Raw genomic sequence first — 22919 nt, forward strand, 5'->3', positions numbered from 1 at the left:
AACAATTGATTCTAGTTAAAATAAAGTGTCCATTAATATTTTGATCAAAACCCATATGTATACTTTCCCTCTAGTTAATGAGCACTTGCATGTTAGATCTAGAGATCGAGTAATAACATTTCTATAGATCCATCCAAACTAGTTCCTAGAGATTCACTCCTTGAATAAATTAACCATGCACGAATCCTTTCTTATACATTATGCTAATTAATTTTACCGAAAAATAAAAGAGTTATCAACCAAAAATACCGGGAAGATGACTAAATATCTCGAATGAATCAGAACACCAGCTATATTTATGTATATATATCTATTATATTTTTATCTATATAGTTTTTCTTTTAATGTTTACATGTGTATTATTTCGAGAAGGTAATTTTGTTTAGTGTGGTTATATTGATGAACAAATAGGGAGGCAGGCACGTGAGGAAATCCCTTCAACGCCGTGTTCCATCCTCTGCTACCTTACAGCCCTCCCCAACATCCGCCGTACCACCTTCTGTGCGTCGTCCACCTAATTTTTTTTTAAAAAAAATGTAAAATTTCCATTGAATTCTTTTTAATTTTTCAATGTAGAATTCTAAACTTTTAAGAGTCAACACATTCGAGTCTGATTAATGAGACACATTTTTTTTGTTGCCTCTAAATTGGACCAATTCCATCTCTAATACAAAAGTTCAAACCGATAGGTTATGGTATTCAATTTTTTATAAGTCCGTTGAATTTTACTTAATTTTTTCATATGAGATTCTAAACTCTCAATAAAAAGAAATCATAGACAAAATAATGATAATTATAAGGAGATATACACATGGTTAATTCGTCTCAGCATTCTCTCGGTATAAGTTCATCTGGGGTATCAAATATGCCCTTCATAATTTAAAGTGTCTCAAAATGTTCTCGTCTGAGTTCGTTCGAAATTAAATCCTGGGATACATTATCAGTTGTATGGATGCATTTTTATAGTGTTATGGGCAAGTTACGTGACTAGTATTTGGATATAATTTGACTGGAATATGGAGACGATCAATATCGAGAGTTATTAACTTAAATAAAAGGCTGCATATTGAAAGAAATTATTAAGCCAGAGAGGTTTTACAAAATTTGTATTATTTCACATATAAATTCTCATCATATCAAAAACAAACAAACATAGAAAAATGGTGGATTTTTTTTTATTACAAAGGAAGCTCATGGGTATAATACAAGAAAATAAAAATTCTAAATAAATGTGCACAAGCAGTTCTAGTGATGAGAAAATCAAAACCCGAACCTCTTGACTTTTAGGTGAGGGCATGTGTGTCGCTACTCTAAATCTCTTTGATCAGAAAATGACGGATTTTGTTAATGGATTTTAATTATGTGTAGAAGATCCACACCTGGTCTTCGTATAAGGGTCCAGACTGTATACATGCACAATCTCATTACCCTCAATTAGATAGGTTGGGCTCGGCCCGTGGGCTTAATCAAATTATTCTTGTTTTTAATTGGTTGCTTAACATTTTGGCAAAAAAAAAAAAACATGGCTGCATATCATTATAGTTAAGAGCTCTTTGTTATTAATCAGAAGGCTGAATACTGAAGAGAGTTCAGAAATTAAGAAATTATAATCTGGAGGGAGTTTTCAAGAAAATAATAAATTCATGCTGGGCTATACACGGGCAATGGAATTGAAACCTCATCTCTCTATCTCTGCGTTATGCATTTAGAGACCTAAGCCGGAAAAGAAATCGAACAGATTGTGAATTAGAGTAATGGAATACAAATACTATATAGTTAGGTATTGCCATACCCTTGATCATGCAGTTGATTGAACCGACTAACGATATTCTGGCTAGAGACCCATGTATACATATGCATGTATGGTTTTGTGTGTTTCGAATGGTAGATAAAAGAATATCGAAGATGGAATAGGATCCTCGCAGAAGGTCAATCGAAAGAAGGAAGAAAATCGAGCATCGATTTAAATCAACACCAATATGTATAAATCAACTTTTTCATGCTTAAATACGATCCTTAACATAAATAAAGCCGTTTCTCCATCCACAATAATGTTTCAGCACTTAGTGTGTGTATGTGTGTGTGTGTGTGTGTGTGTATAGTCCCAATATTTGCAGAGACGCAGTGAGAGATGAAGGAAGACTATCATAGCATAAATTTTCTGGTAAAATTGATCAATTTATTAATTGATAAAGACTTAGTTCCAGCTATTTACCTTTACTTACCTACAAAATGGCTTGTCTCAGTTTTTCTTTACCTATGGTACTCGTGTACTGTACTAACAATCAACTTGGTGTCTGGCGATATGGGGAATGCGAATGCATCTTTGAGACATAGATAACAAATCTCCTCCGCGCATTCAAGGGATAGATTGTGATTTAATTCCATTGAACTTATAGCTCGTTGAGCGCGACGGATGACAATGGAAAGACACTTGCTGTTAGTCGTCTCGTTTTGGTGATGGGAGAAGGCCGAGTGAGCTAAAGATCAAGGAAGTCTACACCAGAAGTGACGACTAGCTAAAACCTCTAATGAGATGGCTTGTGAATCCCCTGGCTTTGACAGCTAGCAGGCTTAAGAGGCAAGTCACGTCGTCGAGCCCAGTATATATGAGCGCTCGATATTGACATGATTCAATAACCACACACCGAAAAAGTTGACACGATTCAATAACCTAGCTTACACCAGCAAAAGAGGTCTTTGGCTTCATCGTTATCCCGGAAAACATGAAGGCCTTTTTTTGGGGGTGAAACACGAGGGTTATTTACTTATATATTGGTTCCGTCTATGCTGGCAATGATAATGGGAATTGGGAAGTCTAGGCTTGAGCGCATCATCTAATGGCCATGAATTGAGAGGCTGAAATTTATTGGAAGATCGATTGCATAATTGGTCGTTCGTCGCCACAATGAAATCCGATTTTGATCGGCTAGAGTGGCAACAATTGAGGCTATCCAATCGCCTCCGAACCTCGTCTTTGTATTTGGCAACCTATTTCACATTCTTTTGGGTGAAATATGAAGTAGTACGTCCCAGTCAATTGGATATGTCATCACTTGATCCCTTGCAATTAGTTAAAGCTTAAACTACTAAATATGAGATTGATTAATATTTGGGGGAACTTAATTCATGAGACCATTACTTGACAAGGGAGCTAATGCGATACTCTATAGCGAAGCTTCCTTTAATTTTGATCCATCGCTTTAGGTTTCCGCTAATTAACTAACTTAATTATTATCATCACATTTTAGGCGGTTGAGCAGTCTACACGATCTACGTATGTATGAGTTGTAATTCATCGAACCCGTCGTTATTTGATGTGATCAGTGCACAAATTACTCCTAGTATGTGATAATCGATATGAACATATTTTGAGCCAAAAGGAATAAATTAAAGAATACACTATAAGTAAATATGTGCTAAATCTAGATGAAATATATTGTGCGGACCCGTCATATATCTATATGGAATATATTGTGCTGATAAAATAAATATGCATTGTGTAACCGAGAGAGAGAGAGAGAGAGAGAGAGAGAGAGAGAGAGAGAGAGAGACTATGCATTATATACATTAACATAAAATTATTTCCTAGATTGAACAACTTGCATGATATATTTCTTAAATTTTGATAATACCTTGGGTATATTTCCTAACTTGAGCGAGAAGGATATGTTGGTCACGCTAATATGTTATACACACAGACATACACTATATTGTTTATATATATATATATATAAGTAGTTCAGACAGGGGTTGGCGTCAATTGAATTGTCTTCTTACGTACACACAGACATACATTACTCGTATCCAGTAGTTCTTACGCGGAGCAACGATCACATAATCACAGTGCCAGGGACAGATATGGCGGAGGACGGCGGTGGTAGGCGTGGCCGGAGTCGGAGAAGAACCGAGTTGAAGAAGATCGAGGACAAGAACGCTAGGGAGGTGACCTTCACCAAGCGCCGGGGTGGCCTCTTCAGGAAGGCGAGCGAACTCTCGGTCCTGTGCGGCGCAGAGGTCGCAATCATCGCCTACTCTCCCCACGGCAATCCCTTCGTGTACGGCGCCCCGTCCGCATCCAAGGTCCTCCGTCGTTTTCTTGGATCAACCTCTGCAGTGGAGGACTCCAAGTCAGGTGATGCTATGTCATTCTCGTGCGGGGCGGACCCGCGCCTGAGCGAGTACATGCGACGGGAAAGGGAGATGTTATCGAGGCTCGAAGAGGCAAGGACGCGTAAGATAGAGGCAGAGTGCAAGGGGCAGCCGCAGCGGTGGTGGGAGGATCCGATGGAGGACATAGCGGAGGAGGAGGAGCTCGAGCACTACATAGAGTGCGTGGAGAGGTTGATGGAGAAGGCCACCCAGAAAGCGGAGGAGATGAGGAACAACACGGCGCCCACCAGTACCGCGTTTTCTCCGGCTTCTGCGCCCATGGCTTCAGCCAGCAGCACTGTGGTGGATACTTTGGGCACGGGGGTGCTCGACACGAGTAATGGCGTGGAGGCAGTGGAGGAGGAGGAGATCGGCTTGGGAGATGAAGAGTTGGGGAGTCTCAGAGCAGCCTCTTGAAGGAGTTTGAATATGATGATGTTGGGTATATGCCTCTATGGTCCTGAATGATGACAGACAGCGATAGCAATCGATGTTCATGCCATGCGACGTTAATATTTTTGTCTGTCATTCTTTATGGGGTCCAGAAAATTCGTCAATATTTTGGTACTGTAGGTAGTCATGAGAAATAGTCTGTTGACCGATTTTGATCTCTTTCGGGATGTTGACTTGTTTGATTTCCCGATATGATTTTAAAATTTAACTTTAACTTAATTCTATTTATAATAAAATAAAATAATTCATACAAAGTCAAATGGTGAATCCCATTTATACCACTTTTTTTCCACAACAAAACAAAATAATTCATACAAAATAAAATGATGGGCTCCATACATAACCATTTATATCATTTTTTTTCAAAATCAAAATCTGATTTTAAAATGTTACTTTGAATCCAAACGTAGCATTAATCTGCCATTTTGGCCAACCCAATAGTATTGAATTTCCATTGGGCTTATACGGGATCCATTTCCACTTAAAAGCTCAAGCTGATAAGTGGTGGTATCTAAGTCTCATATAAATCCATGGATATTCATTCATTTTTCCAATGTGCGATTAACATCCTCAGCACCAGCCCTCACGTGCAACGTGTGGTCAATTTCTATCTATACGTTATCACGTGCCCTTAAATACCGCCCTCAACAACTGACCTTGAGCCGGACTCATCTTCTGTGCTCAAGCGAGGGGGATTAACACGAGGCGCTCTTTTGGCTACTTTCAATATTGGGTCGGCATTGTGTGAGCCCACGCGGAAGCGTAACCCGCTTCGATACCATATTGAATTTCCATTGGGCTTATACGGGTTCGGGCTCATTTTCATTTAAAAACTCAAGCTGATAAGTAGTAATATCCAATTCTCATATAAATCCATGAATATTCATTTATTGTTTTCAATTTATGATTAACATCCTCAACAAATAGTATGAGGATCTCTCTCTCTCTTTTTTCCGCCCTTTTAAGCAAAGTATTTTTCAAGTGAAGCACGTATATTGACGGAATACAAAATATTTCTTTTGAGCAAATTTGCACACACAGGGCCTAGAAAAAATCTGCATACACCTTAGGCGCTCGAGACAAAGTAATTCAGATAACAAATACATTTCCTAAATCTATTAAAAGAGGTTTATTTCCTAATATATACATGAGAACCGGAGTCCTTTGTTGGCTTCATGATATGCGAGCAGCAGCCTCTCTTCGAGCCGTTGTTTTGACGGGTACCCTGGTAGATCGAGCTGATTGAGCTGATCGAGTCCCCGGGCAACTCCGAGAGCTATCTCATAACTTTCTCTTCCAAGCAAGGTGCTCGGGCTCCGCATCCGTATGGAGATGATCCCACAAGTTACCCTTTGGAAGATATTCATTCACCATAAAGCTCAAGCACTTGCTGGTGATGCTGCCATACAATTTTCACCACGTTTATGTGCCTTATCGAGCTGAGGACTTAAGACCTCCGAATCAAAAATTGCCAGACACATCGATGTAATTGAACTCTGCCCACGATCCACGGGCGTGAGGCAGAGGACCCGTAAGCCTGTTATAACAGAGAGACATGTTGATGAGCTTCTGGAATTCCCCGTACTCTCGTGGCACCTCGCCCGAAAAGTTGTTGCGAAAAAGCACCAAAGGGTCCAGCTTCGTCATAAACCTTAACTCGGATAAATCACCTTCCAGTTGGTTCATGGAGGCATGGAAGTATGGAAGCTCGGTCAAGTTCCCAAATCCAACCGGGAATTTCCCTGTCAGAGCATTACCGTAGAGCTCGAGCTGGTGTAGATCGACCAAATTTCCCCATCTCGGGTGGAATTCTACCTGTCAGGTAATTCAGGGAGACGTCCAAAGTTTGTGGGGCTCTTGAGGCTTCCAATTCCAGCAGGAATTTCTCCCTCGATACTACAGTTCGACATGTACATCCAATTCAATTGATGAAGAACTGAAATCTCCGTGGGAAATGGCGATATGTCGAAAACATTGTCCCCAACGCTCAAAACTACGACGTTGCCCGTGTTTCTAAATGAAGCCCAAGGGAAGGAGCCAGAGAAACTGCCAGCATCGATGTATTGGTACCTCAACTCACTAATAGCGGATGTGCTCGGGAAAGGGCCACTAATAAATAGGTTGCTGCCCAAATCCAAGTAACGCAACTTGACACAGTTTGCCAAGTCCACGGACACAGGTCCATGCAGAGAGTTGAAACCAACAGCTAACTTCTCAAGGTACCGGAGCCTACATATCAATTCTACTGGAGGGGTCCCTCTGAGCTCTTGACCGGGGAGATCGATTTCCCGAACCGACCCAAAAATTAAGCACTTAATTAAGGGGAGAGCCGGATAGGGTGAAAAATGTTTAAGCACGTGATCTTCACCAAACATTCAATCGTGAATTGCGTCTGATATGGGAATTGTTGCTGGGTTCTCCGAATTCTATGTTAAGAAAAGTGTGAGTAATACTGGTAGAACATATACCATTGATTATCTGCAAATCTTTTAGTAAACTAATGCACTTGCGGAAGAAGTGGGACGATTCTTGATTATGATAGCCAGTCCGGAATAATCATTCGACAAGTGAACGATGAATCTAGCTTGGATAGCGAAGCAAAGCAAGGCAAGAAGGCTCATGCTAAAGACACAACTCCTGATTAGACTCTCCTAAACTTGTTTAAATGTTGACGTGGTATATTTTATGAAACGGAAACTTTTCATAATTGGATATAGCAGTACATCAGCCTTTCAAGCTCATGAGTTTCAGCAATCAGCTGGCATCACGGTTTACGAACAATAGCGGTTTACTGCTCTTAGAGAACATATGTAGAAACTGTTTCAAACAGCATGTAGACTGCACGAAGAAGAGAAGAGGAAACCGAAGAAACAGTTGACCAGCAGTATTCATTCTTATATACCAACTTACAGAAGTGAACCAACCATCTTTATTCAAGCTCACAGAAACCATGAGATGCCAAACTAACAGGGTCGGCACATGGAAACGGCAGCGATGGTTTTTGTACTAAGTACATGATTCCGAAACCAGGTTTTCTTACAGAAATTACCTCAATCCCTGGTGCTGTTCTTAATCCATTCCAGGTACTGGACGCTGCCCCCAAGAATAGGCAAAGCTATGACTTCTGGAACGCTGCAAAGAACGCCATCAAGATATAATGCATTGCTCCATATCTTCTAGTTGCAAACAAACAACTAAAGTACCGTGGCCATAACTCGTGCTATCGCCTATAAAGGATGCAGCATACTTACTCGTATTCATGGTTGGCCTTGACGTGCTCAGTGAGAGCTTCTAGCAGAGATTGCCTCGTCTTGATTATCAGCAATTCCTCGGAGTCTGTCTGCACCTGCAATAGGAGCAGGGATTCAATATATAAAGCTACATGCTCACTTTTGTCAGGTTACAAAATTGAATGCACAGGTTTACAAATCCAGTTTTTTTACCATTTTTTTGCTAATAAAAGCCCAGAAAAATTCAGTATGATCAGGGTGAAGAAAGACAAAATATGCCGCGACACTTAAGCTATGATTCTAATGCTTACTAGGTTGGACTGTTCAATTGGACGATCATGCAACATATCTGAACACTTGAGCTACGATTCTAATGCTTACTAGGTTGGACTGTTCAATTGGACGATCATGCAACATATCTGAACACTTGAGCTACGATTCTAATGCTTACTACTTACTAGATTGAAATGGTTATTCTATCAAACAATTCAGTTGCTCAGAGCATTACAAATGAGATGTCACTAATCAAGCAAGCCTCGAGATTACATACCTCTCCTTCCCACTGATAAACTGATTCAATACCTGTAAAATTTTGTGGAAGTTCATATATTAGATCATGCAACCGACAGAAGGAAATAAATTTTCTGCTGTTATTCAACAAGACCAGCAGAAACTAGACCACCAAACCAAGGAAGGCAAATTGCGTGGAAACTAATATAAGAGAACACATTTCATCGAAAAACAACTAGTTTAGACTTAGCAGTCCTGCTTAAACTGGCATACAGCATAACAACTTTCCTGCTAGAGCTCAGATGGACACGCACCTGGTACTCGATTCACACATGCTGCAAGTTTTTCTCGGACTATACTCTCAGCCAACTTCTTCCCTACAAGACAATTTAATTCACAAACAAAAAAGTTCTCTCGGTGAACAAGAACTTCAACTAATAAAAGAAAAGCAGCAAATGGATATAGCACAGAGAGAAGGGAAATTGCACGACAAAATTGATGGGGACGATACGAATTATTTATGTAGGTCACCTATATTACCTTTCAAATGAACCAACCATCTCGAGACAATTTCAGGGCAAAGAAGCCACCTAAACTATTTCTCCCAATCAACGAAATGGTAAATTGGGTAATATGCCTTGCGCGCACGAAAGGGGCATTCACAGAAATGCTCTCTGCTCACATTTCTACAGTCGTAAATTTTTGAGGATTAGAAACAGCGTTTTGCAGAGCAAACGGAGATTAACCCGAAGAAGAACGCTTATTTGAGCTTGTTTTCGAATAACAGAACAGCTAATTCACTGACATGGCCTGGTTTTACAAATTGGCAGTCCAAATCCTCCATAGACGAGCAAATTCCGATCATCCTGACCGCATAACTGTAGCTCACTACTAGGCAAATGCACTAACATCAATGGCGGAAGAACACACAGCAATCAGATTAACCAAAAAGCAGTTGAAGAAACAGCAAGGGTAGAAGCCGCTCGCCTGCTTCCTTGTTTGGAACAGTGACGTAGACGACAATGCTCGGCACAGTGTTACCACCGGCTTCCATTCTCGCGGAGCGGAAAGTCCTGCTGCCTGCTGAACGTCCTCCGAACTTCGATCTGAGCGCAAAGGGGATCAGGCGACGGGACAAGCAGAAAATGAGAGAGACAGCAGCTATATAGGGGATTGGGTAACCTTAAGAGCGGAGCAAAGGGGAGAGACTGAGCGCAGCCCGTCTTGAGGAGAGAATAGGAGAGGTTGGAGAGGCCGAAGGTGAGGACGCAGAATGCGCCGACCAGGGGAAAGCGTCGGCGGACGGTGGCGGAGGAGATGACGGAGGAGGAGGAGACGATCGAGGATGCTCTGCTCCAGACTGCCGAAGCCATCGGAAGGTGGTAGGGTTATAATCAGGTGCGTCGCGTCCCAGTCACGCCCGTCTAGATTCGTTACTTCACTTGATGGCCATCCATTTTCAGAACGCCGGGCCGGGCTGGGCTCCCGGGATTAATTATGGGATAATACCTTGCTATTTTCGCGTAGCTTCCATCTTTGATTCATTTTCCCATATGAACTAGCAAACTTCTGATTAAACGGTGGCACTCATTAGATGCTTGAAGTCGAAGGCCCAATGTCCTGACTCATCGAAATTTTCGTTCTACATCCCTTATCCCTGCCAATGCGAAGATAAAGCAGCTCGAGTAATCCAATTAAGAAGCGAGTTTTGGCGACTATTGATCCCATAAGTATGGCTCATACATAGTATGAGATGAGTCTACTTGTCATCTAGTACGAGTCATTATTCTGACATTTATAATGAAGTTTCTACAATTTGCTCGTAATTTCCCTCTTTGATTGAGCTCGAACTTTGCTTGCTAGGGAGTAGGCCGGTAGTCATCGGGCCCATGTTTTAGGGAGAAAATTGCTCGTTTAGATTGGCTTTCAAGCCTAGTATTGCAACTCCCTTTAGCCTTGTGTGTGTTTATGTGACATAATGGAATTTCACGTAGGATATAGAAGATTAGGACCCGTCTACTTCTCAAGAATTCTTCGTCTTTCTTAAAAAAAATTCTAAAAAGTTCAGAATTGCAAAACAAAAATGTTTATTTATATATAAATGAAGAAATTTTCTATGAAAATTTTCTTTTCCGCTATTCAAGTTTGTCCATGAATTAGAAAAACATTTTTTTTAAATTTTCCAAATTTCTATTAGATAATTGTTTGCATTTCTATCTTCTAATTTTTAACTTTCTTTTTAATTTGTTTTCTTGAATTGAAGAATTCCGACATTGATTATCATATATTTTACTCTAAAATTATCAAAAGTTTTTTTTGCTTTTATCCCGAGTCTCTTTTTTCAGTTTATTTTTTTAATTTAATAATCGGACTTGCTTGAAAATTTTATTAATTTTTCTCGTTGCAAAGTTGAGTTTATATATTAATAACTATAAGAGAAAATTATTATACATGTACTATGCTTTTTTTCAAATGATAAAATTGAGTTATATTGTTATTTGCATGACTTTTTAGGTAAAATTTTATTATGTATAAGTTTTTACTAGTTCAGAATACTTCTCAATTTTTCTCAGAGTAAAGAATTTTTTATTTTAATATTAGTAACTATGTTTTTAAACTTTTTATTGAGAAATAAATTTAGAAAATAAGTAAAAAAATAGAGATGGAAATGAAGAATGAATTTTCTAAAAACTTGCCATTAGTCTTTGGGCTGCCCCGTGTGATGGATGAATATCGTTCATCTGTGCCAAAATGAAATTTTCTAACTATGGGCGTGTCGGTAGGAAATTTCACATGATATAATTATTACATGGTGTAATTACTGGCTTTTAGACCTCTTGATGACTAATTACTTATTTATCATTGTAATCAAACTACCAAATTTCTATTTCTAATTATACCAAAAGGTGATGAACGATGGCATAAGATATAGGCGTACGTTTTCGCTTGATAATAAAAAGTTCTGAGTCCAGTGAAATTATTCGTATCCTTTATTAATTATTAGTATTTCTATTTGATTGTATTATTATGTTAATTGTATTATAATTTTTCTCTTATTGTCTTAATTTATATGGACACTTTTCCATGCAGTCCGAATTGAAAAACGACAAAAAGAAAGAAAAACAAAACCAATGACAGCCACGTCTTGGGCTGTATGCCATGTCCAATGCATCGATGACTTCGGCCCACCACACGCCAGTCATATCACAAACTACGGCGATTTTCATTAACTCAATTGTTTTGAAAATTGGCATACTAATCAAGCAAGTTCCTGCAAAAAATGTTTTCCTAGAAAATCTTACCGGTCACGACCAATTGATGTTTGATCAAAAGAAAACATACAAATTGGTCCCTAAAAGATTTTTGTTATACAAATTAATTTAACCGTTTGAACACATTAGTCCCTCCATACCATTTTCCATCTCATCCCTCACAAAAAACACTAATATAACTCGTAAAATACCATATCAGCCACGAAAAACCCCAAAACGATTTCGATTTTGCTTAATAAATTAATTTTTCTCAATTTTAAAAAAAAATCATTTTTTTAATGAGGGAGGGGGCATCGTCGAGGTACCCCGATCTGCCCCTCCCTCTGTCTCTCTCTTCTGGGGAGAACTGAGAGAGAGAGGGAGGGGGGGCTCCTTATCGTCCCCACAACCTCCCGCTCAGACGAGGTCGTTGGAGGTGTCCCATAGGTCCCTTGGAGGGGTTATCGATCCCTCCCCCCCTCCCCCCTTTATGGTTCGAGAAAAAAGATAGAGAGGGGGAGGGGCAGATCAATGAGACCCCCTCCAGAGATCTCCTCTCGGGTGAGGTCGTCATAGGATTCCGATACCTTTTGTTATTTAAAAAAATTGTGATCTTTTAATTTGAGAAAAAAAATTCATTAATGAAAAATGACATCATTTCAGAATTTTCGCGACTACCATGGCATTTGACGAGCCAAATGACCGTGTCCAGAACGCGAAACTAATTTACATAACAAAAATCTTTCAAGGACGAATTTATATAATGAGTATCTTTTAAGGACCAATTAAATATTTTGTCTTTGATCGATCACTGCACTTTCCTTAGCATCACAAAATCCTAACCAGTTAAGTCGTTAGGAGAAAAAAAAAATGGCTCTGATGAACAGGTCGGCGTCTACAAGATCAAGATCAACACTTCTGAAGGCAATTTCTTTATCTAAAACAGCAGAAAACTTATACTGGTCGCTTGATTCACACTCCCAACAAACCTACAAACCAATTCTTTTCTCGATTGGTTTTTGATAGAACGAGTACTAAGAATCAATCGCATGGAGAAATTTCGAGACTAGTTAACAATACCAAGGGAGCTACGGTATCCAAATCCATAGAGAATTCCAAGTAGAAGTAGAAGAAGAAGATTTGATCTCTAAATATAAGAACACCAGGTCACCACCAAAAGCACACTTCTTAATCATCAGCATATAAGATAAATGACATTCACAGCCCACCTCCTCCAGGAGAAACTTTCTAAGATTCCGGGTCAGAGCTCCAAACCTTCTCTAGGACTCGTCTAATTGGTCCTGCATTGCAAAAAAATTCACGATCGAATCGTTATCAATGTGGATATAACAGACCACGTTCGCAGGTGGGGAACCAAACATGAGAAGATGCAGTCTTTACCTGGACGTCAGAAGTCCAGAGGGTGAGGTTGTCCCTGAGAAGCTGCATGATGAGAGTGCTGTCCTTGTAGGATTCTTCCCCGAGAGTGTCCAGCTCTGCAATGGCTTCCTCGAATGCCTGACCAAACAAGAGCACACAACACATTTCATTTGAAAATACCCAATAATGTGTGCTCCCGACCCAACAATGAATACTATAGAATGGCAATAGTGCTCGACTCCACGGTCATGTTTAGAATACGAAGGCAGCTAAGTAATTTGTCAAAGCAAGAGAAAAAAAAAACCAAAAACAAAAACAAAGACAATGTCAAAATCTAGACCAGTTCTAAGATATTCAAAATCCCTCACAGAAGTTCATATTTTCAAATTATTAAGGTTCAGAGAACAATCAAACCAAGTTATGAAAGCTTAAGCTAAGTCAAATAAAGCAGCCCCATTAAAATAACAAAGTCAACAAACAGTACCAACTGACTAAACCAGCACAACCAATGGACTCCATCAGAAGCTCCTATTTTCTAATTGGAAGGGCCACCGTTAAATATTACAAAACTTATCTTTCCGACTCATTTAGCAACCACCAAACTGAGAAAGACATGTATCTATGGACCTAACTTGCAGAGGTAACAACCGAGAAGCGCTTACCTGTTTGGCCATGCTGCATGCTTTGTCGGACTGGTTGAGTATCTCATAGTAGAAGACCGAGAAGTTGAGTGCCAGCCCAAGCCTTATCGGGTGTGTTGGAGCCAGATCAGCCATAGCAATGTCCTTCAAAATGAAAGATATTCAATTAAATACAGATGTCAAATCCCCAATAAGATATTCTAGTAAATCGATTAACACTAAAATAATTCCGAATTCTACAGCCTATTGCTAGCTCAGCAACAGTTTTAAAGCCAATGAAACGCGACCTCATTCTTTTCGCCCCTCACGAGTCGTGAGAGGCTGGAAACACAGATATCAAATAAACCCGAGATTCGATGCTACAATTTCATTCTTCCAGTCAAAAATTGTTTAGGATTGACGCAATTTTACTATCCAAATGAAATACCACCAAAACTAACAGTCTGAAGAGCAATTTGGAGCTGCTAAGCTTTAAAGCCCTGATCATATGCTTCCAAACCCTTGGCAAACATCGGAATACGATAAATCTCGATCTTCGATCCTCAAAATCTCAAGATATAGGTAGCAAAGGAGCAACACCAAGTGCTAGGACATCCTAGTCAAAGCACTGCAATTCATATATCTACTGGATTCATACGGAAGCAAAGGTCAAAGGTAAGAGACTATTAGTCAAACAATATCACAGAAGGCTTCCGATCTCTAATCAGGCAAGAAAGAAATGAACTCTCCACCAACATGTTAAACTTCAGTGATCCATATACCTGAGCGGCCTTGTAGGCGAGCATAGTATCCTCGGCAGCGGCCTTCCTCTCGTCTCCGATCTTAAACTCGGCCAGGTAACGGTGGTAGTCACCCTTCATCTTCAAGTAGAAGACCTTGGACTCGCCGGCGGTGGCTGAGGGGATCAGATTCGAGTCGAGGAGGCTGAGGATGCTGGCGCAGATCTCCGAGAGCTCGTTCTCGACCTTGGATCTGTACTCCTTGACGAGCACGACGTGCTCCTCGTTCTTCCGGCCCTCCTCCTTCTGCTCGATGGAGGAGACGATGCGCCAGGCGGCCCGGAGGGAGCCGATCACGTTCTTGTAGGCCACGGAGAGGAGGTTCCGCTCCTCGACCGTGAGCTCGCCGGCCGGGGTCGACCCGAGCACCAGCTTCTGCATGAACTGGACCATCTCCTCGTATCGCTCCGCCTGCTCGGCGAGCTTGGCGAGGTATACGTACTGCTCCCTGGTCAGGTTGTCGGGGATCGCCGATGCCATGGCAGCGAGTCGACTCAGTGGCGCAAAGTTAGAGAGAGAAAGTAGAGAGAGAGAGTAATTTGGGGAAATTTGATTGATTGTTGAAATCAAAGGGGGGAGATGGGGAGGGGTTTTAAAGGAGAAGATCTTTGGAAAAGTTCGGGTGTGGCCGCGCTCACGGGATTAGCGCATATGCACCGTCGGATCTGACGCGGCTGCTGATGTGGAGGGGGCGGTGGGGTAGGGTACAGCGTGGAGTAGGATGGAACAGTTATGGTTGCCTATTTCTCCTTTATCTTTCCCTTTTTTTCGAATTTCAATTATTAAACTTGCCGTGTTTGTCTGCGCTATCGAGGCCTTTATATTTATATATATCTTAGTTAATGTGTCAAGTGCAATGCATTATGAACGTTTTGGTTGATGTTTTATAGATTATATATGCATATTTATTATTAATATCGAGAGTATGGAATTATTATTGAGAATATTTTAAAAAGTAGTCTTGTATTTGGCATGGGTGAGCTTTTTTTTTTTTTAAAAAAAAAAGTTGATATGTTCTAAGTTGAATTTATGAAAGGTATTTGAAGAAAGGGGACTCCTCATGATCGGTATAAAAGTTTTTCGTATTAGCATGAATGTTTTCTTTTTTTTATTTTAATTTTGTTTGTTGAGTTTCGAATTAATTAGAAATATAATAAGCAACATTTTGCATATCGAGATACATTGTAACTTTACAGAACATGTAATTTCTAAGATAATGAGATTATGCACGATTCAATATGCGAGTATGTTTAACATAAGTTAATAAACCAATATGCAATTAGGAAAAATAATTGAATTGGTTTAACATGCCTCGACCATAACTACTCAAAGAGGATTGGGGAAAAGAAGAAGGAACAATAGTATTTGGCAAAATCAAACAAGATAATCAATCATACTTCTAGTTAAAAAATTTATATTAAGGGTTTGCTTTTTGAAAAGTCTATCAATGCATGAATTTATAGTCCTCCCGCATGAAACCTTATCATCGCTTGAACAGGAGGATAACGAGAAAATCAAAGGGACGGTGAACCACAAGTTAAGATAATGTGAAAAATGCTTAAGTGAACGCATTTTGACAAATGCTTAGTTAGTCATATTTTTTTTCTTTATTTGATATGCTTTTTGTCGGAACACCTCAATATGTAAGCTCGTGATTTGTATTTAGAGGATTAATTGGATTCTTTTACTTTGATAAACGCAACATTAATTATCTACTTATATTATATTGAAGTTGACTCATGTCACGTCAGATTTTTCAACATTTTCTAAGCTCCTTATCGAATGTTTTTTAGATGCATCTAAATTAGTAAATTTAAGCAAATGAATTTATTGCAATAAAGAATATCAATCAATATATCTACTTATTGCAATTAATTAATATTCTACTATCTTCCCTTCTCTAGAATTCTCTCCTTATTAGCCCTCGTGTCCCTCCCATCCCAACTATATATAAATCATCTCCATGAAATCTCATTGTTTAATGCAATCAGAGCACCTAATTAGTCACCAAATACTCCATCCGATTCCTGAAGGCCAAAAAGTATGCTGAGCAAATAGGTGTCGGTGCTTTTGTCTACCCTGTCGTCATCCTCGAGTTTTTTGCCGCTGAGGTGATGTTATTCACTTTCGATAATTTAATTTCAACATTTTTGCGTGGATTTCAATTTGAGATTGATGATTTGATTGATGTTCTCGGATCGAGGTGAAGGTGGCGACAGCGGCCGCAAGGTCCTGAAGTTGGCAGGGAACATGGCGAGGGTAACATGAAGACGCGGATCGTGCCGAGGCACATTTGGTTGGCCGTGAGGAACGACGAGGTGACGATCACGAAAGATGGCGTTATGCCGAACATCCAAAACATGCTCCTCTGAAAGAAGGCCCCCTCGGGTCGAAGTGCGACCGTGCCGACAACATTAATTGAGCCCCTTCTAGATCGTTATTGCTCCCATTTTTTGGTTTTTTCAGCTTTCATGTATGGCACTTTGGCAATGTAGTTTGAATTAATACTGCAATTAAGAGATTGCTTTTCGCCATGGACTAATTGAGTAAATTTACTCACTTTTTTTTCTTTTTTTTTTTGACATGACAACAAAATTGTCTAATATTGGTGGATTGGATTAATTATGTGGACTCAAAATTGCTATCGATTGAACTATAAAATTTTCAGTTTACAATGGTATAAAGATGTTGGTTAGTTAATAAATCAAAAAAGTTGAAATATGAGATTGTTATATATGGTAAACTTGAATTATTAGGAATGTAAACTGCACAAATAATAAAATGTTATTTCCATAAAACGAGGTCGTAAAATGCCAAAAAGACAGAGATAATTGATTCCAAATTTGCCTTATCAAGGGTTGCTGGAGTTATTTCTTCAATTGTTGCTTTACTATTGTTATCAGGCTTGGTTTTGCCGAATTTTCTTATCAATTATTTACAAAATATTAACTAAAACGTGACCCTTACAATGCGCGGGTTAAAGGACTAGGTTTTAAAGGATTGTATGTATATTAATGAATGGGGAATAAAATTGACACTAAAACTGCTAGCTGGAGGCATGAAAAATGTGAAAGGATTTCGGCGAATGAATGAAAAGCTTTTATAGGCTCTCATCGTACCTAAAAGTCAAAATCAATAATCTATACATAAATTGATTAATGAATTAGTAGAACTTTTTATTTTTCAAACAAATATTCAATATTTATTTGTGAATCAATAAGTTTTTCTTTCATTTTTTATTATACTAATTAAAAAAATCACAATTCCATTTATTAATTTTTTCGAGTAATCGAATAGACAGCCAATCATGAAGCAAGATTTTCAAAAAACGGTGTCGTCATACTTACTCATATCGCTTCGGCTTTTATATTTGTGAACCGGTTAATTTTTCATTTTTTCAAAGAAACAATTAGTATTTATTCGCAAATTGATTTTTTTAAAATTTTAATATAGTGATTGAGAATGTTCACAATTTTATTAATATGTTAAATTTTTTAAGCAATCGAAAAGACAATCAATCGCAGGTTAAAGTTTTCAGAAAAACTAATGTCATAACGCTTCCTCATATTACTCTTCAGTTTTTATATATTATAATCGATTTATTTATTTTAATTTTCAAGTAAATTTAAAAGTTTTTTTTTCAGTTGATGGTTGTACTATTATAATTGGAACTCCTATAGAAATTAAGTGAGCCGTTCTCGGATTTGCGGGCCTATATTTTATGAACTAATTAGGGACATATACAGTGGATTTTGGGTTCTTGGGCGTATACGAACTGATCGTATAAAATTATTTCATCGATCAAAGAAACAAACCGAAATCAGTATGATTTTACTAGGACACCTATCAATGTGTCTTGTGTGTTAGAACAGCCATATTCTATTTCAGAATCTAATTTTGTGGTATATGTTGCTTCTCAGCCTTTGCTATGTTTACACGGCTTAGATGTTAGATATATTGTAGTATTGCAAACTGTATTTAGAAAATAATAATATCTTTAATTTGTTGAAGACATATTGGTTTAGATTTGATTTTACACATTTAACTCATATTTATTTCAATTTCTTATTTTAGAAAATAACACATTTCTTATTCGAATTTTATGCGTTTTGAAAATATTTCACATTAACTAGACTCATATATAAGCTATCGAAAAGAACTAAACACATATATATAAGCTACGGTCCACCATATATATTGAAATCGACATATTCTTATCCATAATCCATAAAATTAGTTCACATATTTTTTAATTTACAAAAGAATCGTCATGTGCATATACATATAGGTATTTATTTATATATAATTGTTTCGGGATAAGCAAAGAACTTCTTGAGAATTATTTTAGTCGAATTTCAGTGAATATATTACCACCAAAAAGAGAAATCACCTGAACAGCAATTTCAGCTAACTATAAATCCCAATAGATCATACTAAACGACCTAAGCAATGTACTTACAATACATGCGCTAGAACCCGACTTTTTCGCATTCTCAGTACATCTGCTAATATTTATTCCGCGAGCTCGGCACACACATGAGGCACTTAAGTTTCAATTTCGTAGCGTGGCGTGAATTGGATATGTCATCGAATCAAAAACACAGACCTTAATTTTAATTATTGAAATAGAAGCCATATGCAGTGATTGTGCTTCAAATTTGCCAAGTATAGAACGAGGTACGATTTATGGACTACTGTTTCGGGATTGCTAGTGTAACTGTAAGGCCGACAAATTTGACGTCAAAGACATCATGGAGCTGGGCAGGTTTGTATACAGAGCTTATTATCGGCGACATCATCGGACAAAAGTTGGCCTTCTAGAATGATGTTAAAGCCGTATCCCATTCAATTTACATCGGCCTGGAATTAAGACCTCACAGTACACCTGAAAGCTAAATCATATACATTACTCAGCCGATAGTGAGCTCTATCATTCTCGAGAATAGGATGATTCCTGTGAGTTCGATTCACCAAATCGAATGCTGAATTCCGAGGCCGTTGCATGTTAATATCAGGCCCTTGTACCGTTTAAGATACTCCTGCAATTCCACAGGATAAGGCATACGTTTCACAGCTGATCATAAGCCTAATCGAAATCCATGAAATCAAAATCACACCAAGAAATACTGATGATGCTTCGAGGTTTAGACGGCCTTACTATCAGATCATAGTCGTAGACATGCTGCATCCCATTCTTGTCATATTCCATCCTCCTGACAGGATCACTTAGCACTGCCCAGCAAAAATGAAAGCCACAGTCAATGCTTTGTATCTATTTAGAAGGATTTGCATATAGAGCATATTTACTATACAACAGTTGATAAGTGTTCTGTTTGTGATCATAACTGTGCAATCATGAGAATTCAAGAAGAGTTTTGTGCACGAATTGCGAAAGGATGTCAAAGGATGAATAAGCACAAATTAACAAAATAAACCAAAAGGCGTAATCTATGGTAGCTCATCAGAATTACGAGATCAAGGAGTAATATTGCACGTTATTGCAACTCTTCCAATCTATATTTTCATAATCCACCAGATATGCGACGTCCAAAGTGGAATCTGAAAAAGTTACCGCCAGGGGAAAAGAAAAAGAAAAAGAAAACTGGCCTCACGCGGACCCAACAACTACAACTAACTGCTACAAACATAACTCTCATTGGTCAACAGTTTCAAAATAAAACAATTCTACTCTATGATTTAACAACAGTATGCTGTAGTAAAACTAGAAGTCTATCTAAACAATTTCAAGAGAAAATTATGCTCCTCAAAGGATGTTTTCTTTTCATGAAATCCACCTGTTTAGCTGACATGCAGATGGAGGTGAAAAGTAGTGATATAAAGCAGATGTCTAAAACAGATAGAGCCCAAAAGCGTTGCAGTGTTACAAATCTATCCATTGCTCTCAACTACTGAACTAGCAGTTCATCTAAATCAAGCATGAAACTTAAAAGAAAATTCCCATTAATCAACTTACCCCTCAATTCGTGCCATCGCCAACAATTTCTATCGAGTGGAGCCTAGATGACAAACTAACTAATGCTTGAAGCATGTGCAGTGCTCTTATCCATATTTGATGGATTGTCTTAAAAGATAATATGATCCTCATAATAAATATCAAGTAAATAAAAGAGGACATCAATGACGGGTGTTTATAGCATTATTAAAAGATCCAGAGTCCATGAAAATGGTTTTTAAACTGCTCGAACTATCTGGCAAAAGTTTTGATAAATAATGATATGCAATTCCATTTCTCGTCTTATCACCCTGACTTTTGACAGATAGCCAAGTTAAATTTCAACTAAAATTACCTATTCTTATGCAATGCAGACAAAACAACAAAATCTTTTTCTGCCGTGCTTTCAAGACTTACACTAGTTGTGAAAAAGATCAATCTCCTAATATAACAGAAGGGAAACAATCATCTATTCACCTACTACAAGAGTAGCAAGTAACCTGATCAGACACAGTTAAATTGGACATGGATCATAATAACCATAAGCTTACAACCCTATAATACACTGTCCAAAGATCTTCCACATTAGGATCTTCATGTTACTTAGTTGGGCTCCACAGGATAAAAAGAGTTAATAGGATCTTCTCATTAGTTGTTTGACATGCAGATCCTCAGAAAAGGAATTTCACTGGACATATGGAAAGGAATATCTCAGGTCAGATAATGGCGAAGTTAAAGAGGTTACAACTTGTTCTAGGTATAACAAATAGCAAAAACGAGACTCAATGAACATGTTCTGCATTAACAGCCCATCATCTAATTGTGCACATGGACTTTGTGCCTGTCATTCTCATAGAACTCTTTCCTCTTTCTAAAGAACTTAAAAACTCCAACGTGAAATACATAACTACACTGGAGCAAACCCAGTGAATAATTAAACAAAATATTTCAAATTACGTTACCAACTTTGACAATCACGGCCACAGACTACACCTTTGTTGAATTTCATTACTCTCCACAGAAATTCCAAACAGCAAAAGACCAGAAACACAGGAGCAGCTCTTCTTATAATGGAGCAAAACAGTGAAACACCAAATTGACACCTCAATGCACGAATAACTCAAAATTTACAATCTTTTTACAGGATTTCAGTCTCTTGAAAACGCAGGAGCAGCTATTGATATATCGAGATACGGGACAAAGGGGTTTTAAAATTTCTATTACAACTAACAGGAAAAAGGAAAGAGGAGAAATCGATGGGAAAGAGGAAATGAGAACTGACCCCGATAAGCCTCGTTTATCTCTTGAAACCTCGAAGTGGCATCATCTTGATTCTTTTGTTTATCAGGGTGCCATTTCTGCAGCACATCGAAACGATGCTTTAGCTAACAATTACGGAGTGCCCTACACCTCTATTTAATCATTCAAAGTGATGGGCAACTCAACATCGAATGCAAATCTAAAGTCCACTTTAATTGCTAGGGCATATTAGCTTGATAAGGGAAGAGGCAACTACAAAGCAATGAACTTGCACAGGTAAACATTCAACGGGAGCTTAGACAAAGACACAGAATCAGAGAAAGCGAGAAAACTAGTAGCACAGGGAAGGCCGCCGACGGACCAGTGCAAGGCGGATGTAATTCGACCGAATCGCGTCGTCGGTGGCGTCGTAATCCACCTCCAATATCTTGTAGTAATCCTACAGCAAAGAAAAAGCAATAGATGGCCGAATTGAGCACAGCTTCGGAATCGTACAAGCGCAGGGACAAGGCAACAGATGAGGTCAGAGAATCGAAACCTTGGGCTTCGCGAGTAGGGAGAAGAAATCGAAATTGAGGTGGGAGTACTCGCCGTGGGGTTCCTCTTGTCCGCCGTCGGAGGCGTACTGAGGCTGAGGGAATGCCTCGTCCCACATCATCTCGTGGTCCGTCGTCGACGGAGCTCAAATGGAGTCGGCGGCGTTGGTTTGGTACGGTCGGCGAGTCGGAGAGGGAGGGAGATAGGTGCCGGAGGCGGAGGGGTTTGTCTGAAAAGATGGATAAAGTTCGTGAGGCTGCCTTAGCCGATGCGTGTACGTACGTACGTGACGTGGAGAATCTCCGATCTGAAGTCTCGAGTTTTACTTTTACCGCCACGGTGAATACCCGCGCCGAAGGGGCCCTTTGGTTCCACGTAAAGTTGAGATTTTTTGTCGGAAAAATCAAAACTTTTTCATCATAAACTATTGTGAAACTCTACGACTATAATATGTAAAGATTATGTAAAATTCTTAGATTATAATTAAATTATAATCAAATAGTCATACATTTTATCTTTGTAAAAATAAATTATATGTCATATTATCTATTAATATTATTTATCTGGCATTGTTAATTTTCCTCTATCTCTTTTCTTTCACGGATCAATCTCTTGTTACTCTGATATATTCTCTCAACTTGCCAATCCCACATTCGTCATATTATATTTGTTTATTTTTAAAATTTTATCTCCAACTTTTACTTTTCACTTTTCTCAATATTAATCTTTCTTTCCTCATTCAGTTCAATCCATCCATCCACAAGCGTATTAAA

At 38.7% G+C, this 22919-nt stretch overlaps 4 protein-coding genes across 4 annotated transcripts; 1 reads left to right on the forward strand and 3 right to left on the reverse strand.

Annotated features, from left to right (window-relative positions):
* Nucleotides 1-3665: 3665 nt before the first annotated feature.
* LOC116192609 (agamous-like MADS-box protein AGL61) lies at nt 3666-4654 on the forward strand. The gene has a single exon (XM_031521203.1). The coding sequence runs from the start codon at nt 3862-3864 to the stop codon at nt 4567-4569; it is 708 nt and encodes a 235-aa protein (XP_031377063.1). The 5' UTR covers nt 3666-3861; the 3' UTR covers nt 4570-4654.
* Nucleotides 4655-7457: 2803 nt separating this feature from the next.
* Nucleotides 7458-9799, reverse strand: LOC116210959 (protein CutA, chloroplastic). Its single transcript, XM_031545130.1, has 6 exons — nt 9528-9799; nt 9333-9451; nt 8660-8722; nt 8386-8417; nt 7857-7951; nt 7458-7737 (listed from the first exon to the last, which is right to left on the reverse strand). Exons 1-6 carry the CDS (start codon nt 9716-9718, stop codon nt 7656-7658), a joined length of 582 nt encoding a protein of 193 aa, XP_031400990.1. The 5' UTR covers nt 9719-9799; the 3' UTR covers nt 7458-7655.
* Nucleotides 9800-12515: 2716 nt separating this feature from the next.
* LOC116210953 (14-3-3-like protein B) lies at nt 12516-14966 on the reverse strand. The gene is made up of 4 exons (XM_031545120.1): nt 14379-14966; nt 13639-13761; nt 12998-13114; nt 12516-12897 (listed from the first exon to the last, which is right to left on the reverse strand). Exons 1-4 carry the CDS (start codon nt 14874-14876, stop codon nt 12877-12879), a joined length of 759 nt encoding a protein of 252 aa, XP_031400980.1. The 5' UTR covers nt 14877-14966; the 3' UTR covers nt 12516-12876.
* Nucleotides 14967-19079: 4113 nt separating this feature from the next.
* On the reverse strand, nt 19080-22411 carry LOC116193230 (dnaJ-related protein SCJ1). The gene is made up of 5 exons (XM_031522036.1): nt 22148-22411; nt 21971-22048; nt 21632-21707; nt 19555-19628; nt 19080-19435 (listed from the first exon to the last, which is right to left on the reverse strand). The coding sequence occupies exons 1-5, from the start codon at nt 22265-22267 to the stop codon at nt 19364-19366; spliced, it is 420 nt and encodes a 139-aa protein (XP_031377896.1). The 5' UTR covers nt 22268-22411; the 3' UTR covers nt 19080-19363.
* Between the last annotated feature and the right edge of the window lie 508 nt (nt 22412-22919).

Source organism: Punica granatum, chromosome 1 (assembly GCF_007655135.1).
Source record: "Punica granatum isolate Tunisia-2019 chromosome 1, ASM765513v2, whole genome shotgun sequence".
Classification (NCBI taxonomy): Eukaryota; Viridiplantae; Streptophyta; class Magnoliopsida; order Myrtales; family Lythraceae; genus Punica; species Punica granatum.

What these genes read in the sequence shown, in the direction of transcription:
- LOC116193230 (XM_031522036.1), bottom strand. Translation starts at nt 22,267, where the DNA reads ATGATGTGGGACGAGGCATTCCCTCAGCCTCAGTACGCCTCCGACGGC. An exon ending in ATTACATCCGCCTTGCACTG is followed by an intron (nt 21,708 to 21,970) that starts GTCCGTCGGCGG and finishes GATGTGCTGCAG; the next exon opens with AAATGGCACCCTGATAAACA. An exon ending in TCTACGACTATGATCTGATA is followed by an intron (nt 19,436 to 19,554) that starts GTAAGGCCGTCT and finishes GTGGAATTGCAG; the next exon opens with GAGTATCTTAAACGGTACAA.
- LOC116210959 (XM_031545130.1), bottom strand. Translation starts at nt 9,718, where the DNA reads ATGGCTTCGGCAGTCTGGAGCAGAGCATCCTCGATCGTCTCCTCCTCC. An exon ending in CCCTTTGCTCCGCTCTTAAG is followed by an intron (nt 9,452 to 9,527) that starts GTTACCCAATCC and finishes CTTTGCGCTCAG; the next exon opens with ATCGAAGTTCGGAGGACGTT. An exon ending in TTTATCAGTGGGAAGGAGAG is followed by an intron (nt 7,952 to 8,385) that starts GTATGTAATCTC and finishes CTCCTATTGCAG; the next exon opens with GTGCAGACAGACTCCGAGGA.
- LOC116192609 (XM_031521203.1), top strand. Translation starts at nt 3,862, where the DNA reads ATGGCGGAGGACGGCGGTGGTAGGCGTGGCCGGAGTCGGAGAAGAACC.
- LOC116210953 (XM_031545120.1), bottom strand. Translation starts at nt 14,876, where the DNA reads ATGGCATCGGCGATCCCCGACAACCTGACCAGGGAGCAGTACGTATAC. An exon ending in TCGCCTACAAGGCCGCTCAG is followed by an intron (nt 13,762 to 14,378) that starts GTATATGGATCA and finishes TTCATTTTGAAG; the next exon opens with GACATTGCTATGGCTGATCT. An exon ending in TCTGGACTTCTGACGTCCAG is followed by an intron (nt 12,898 to 12,997) that starts GTAAAGACTGCA and finishes TTTGCAATGCAG; the next exon opens with GACCAATTAGACGAGTCCTA.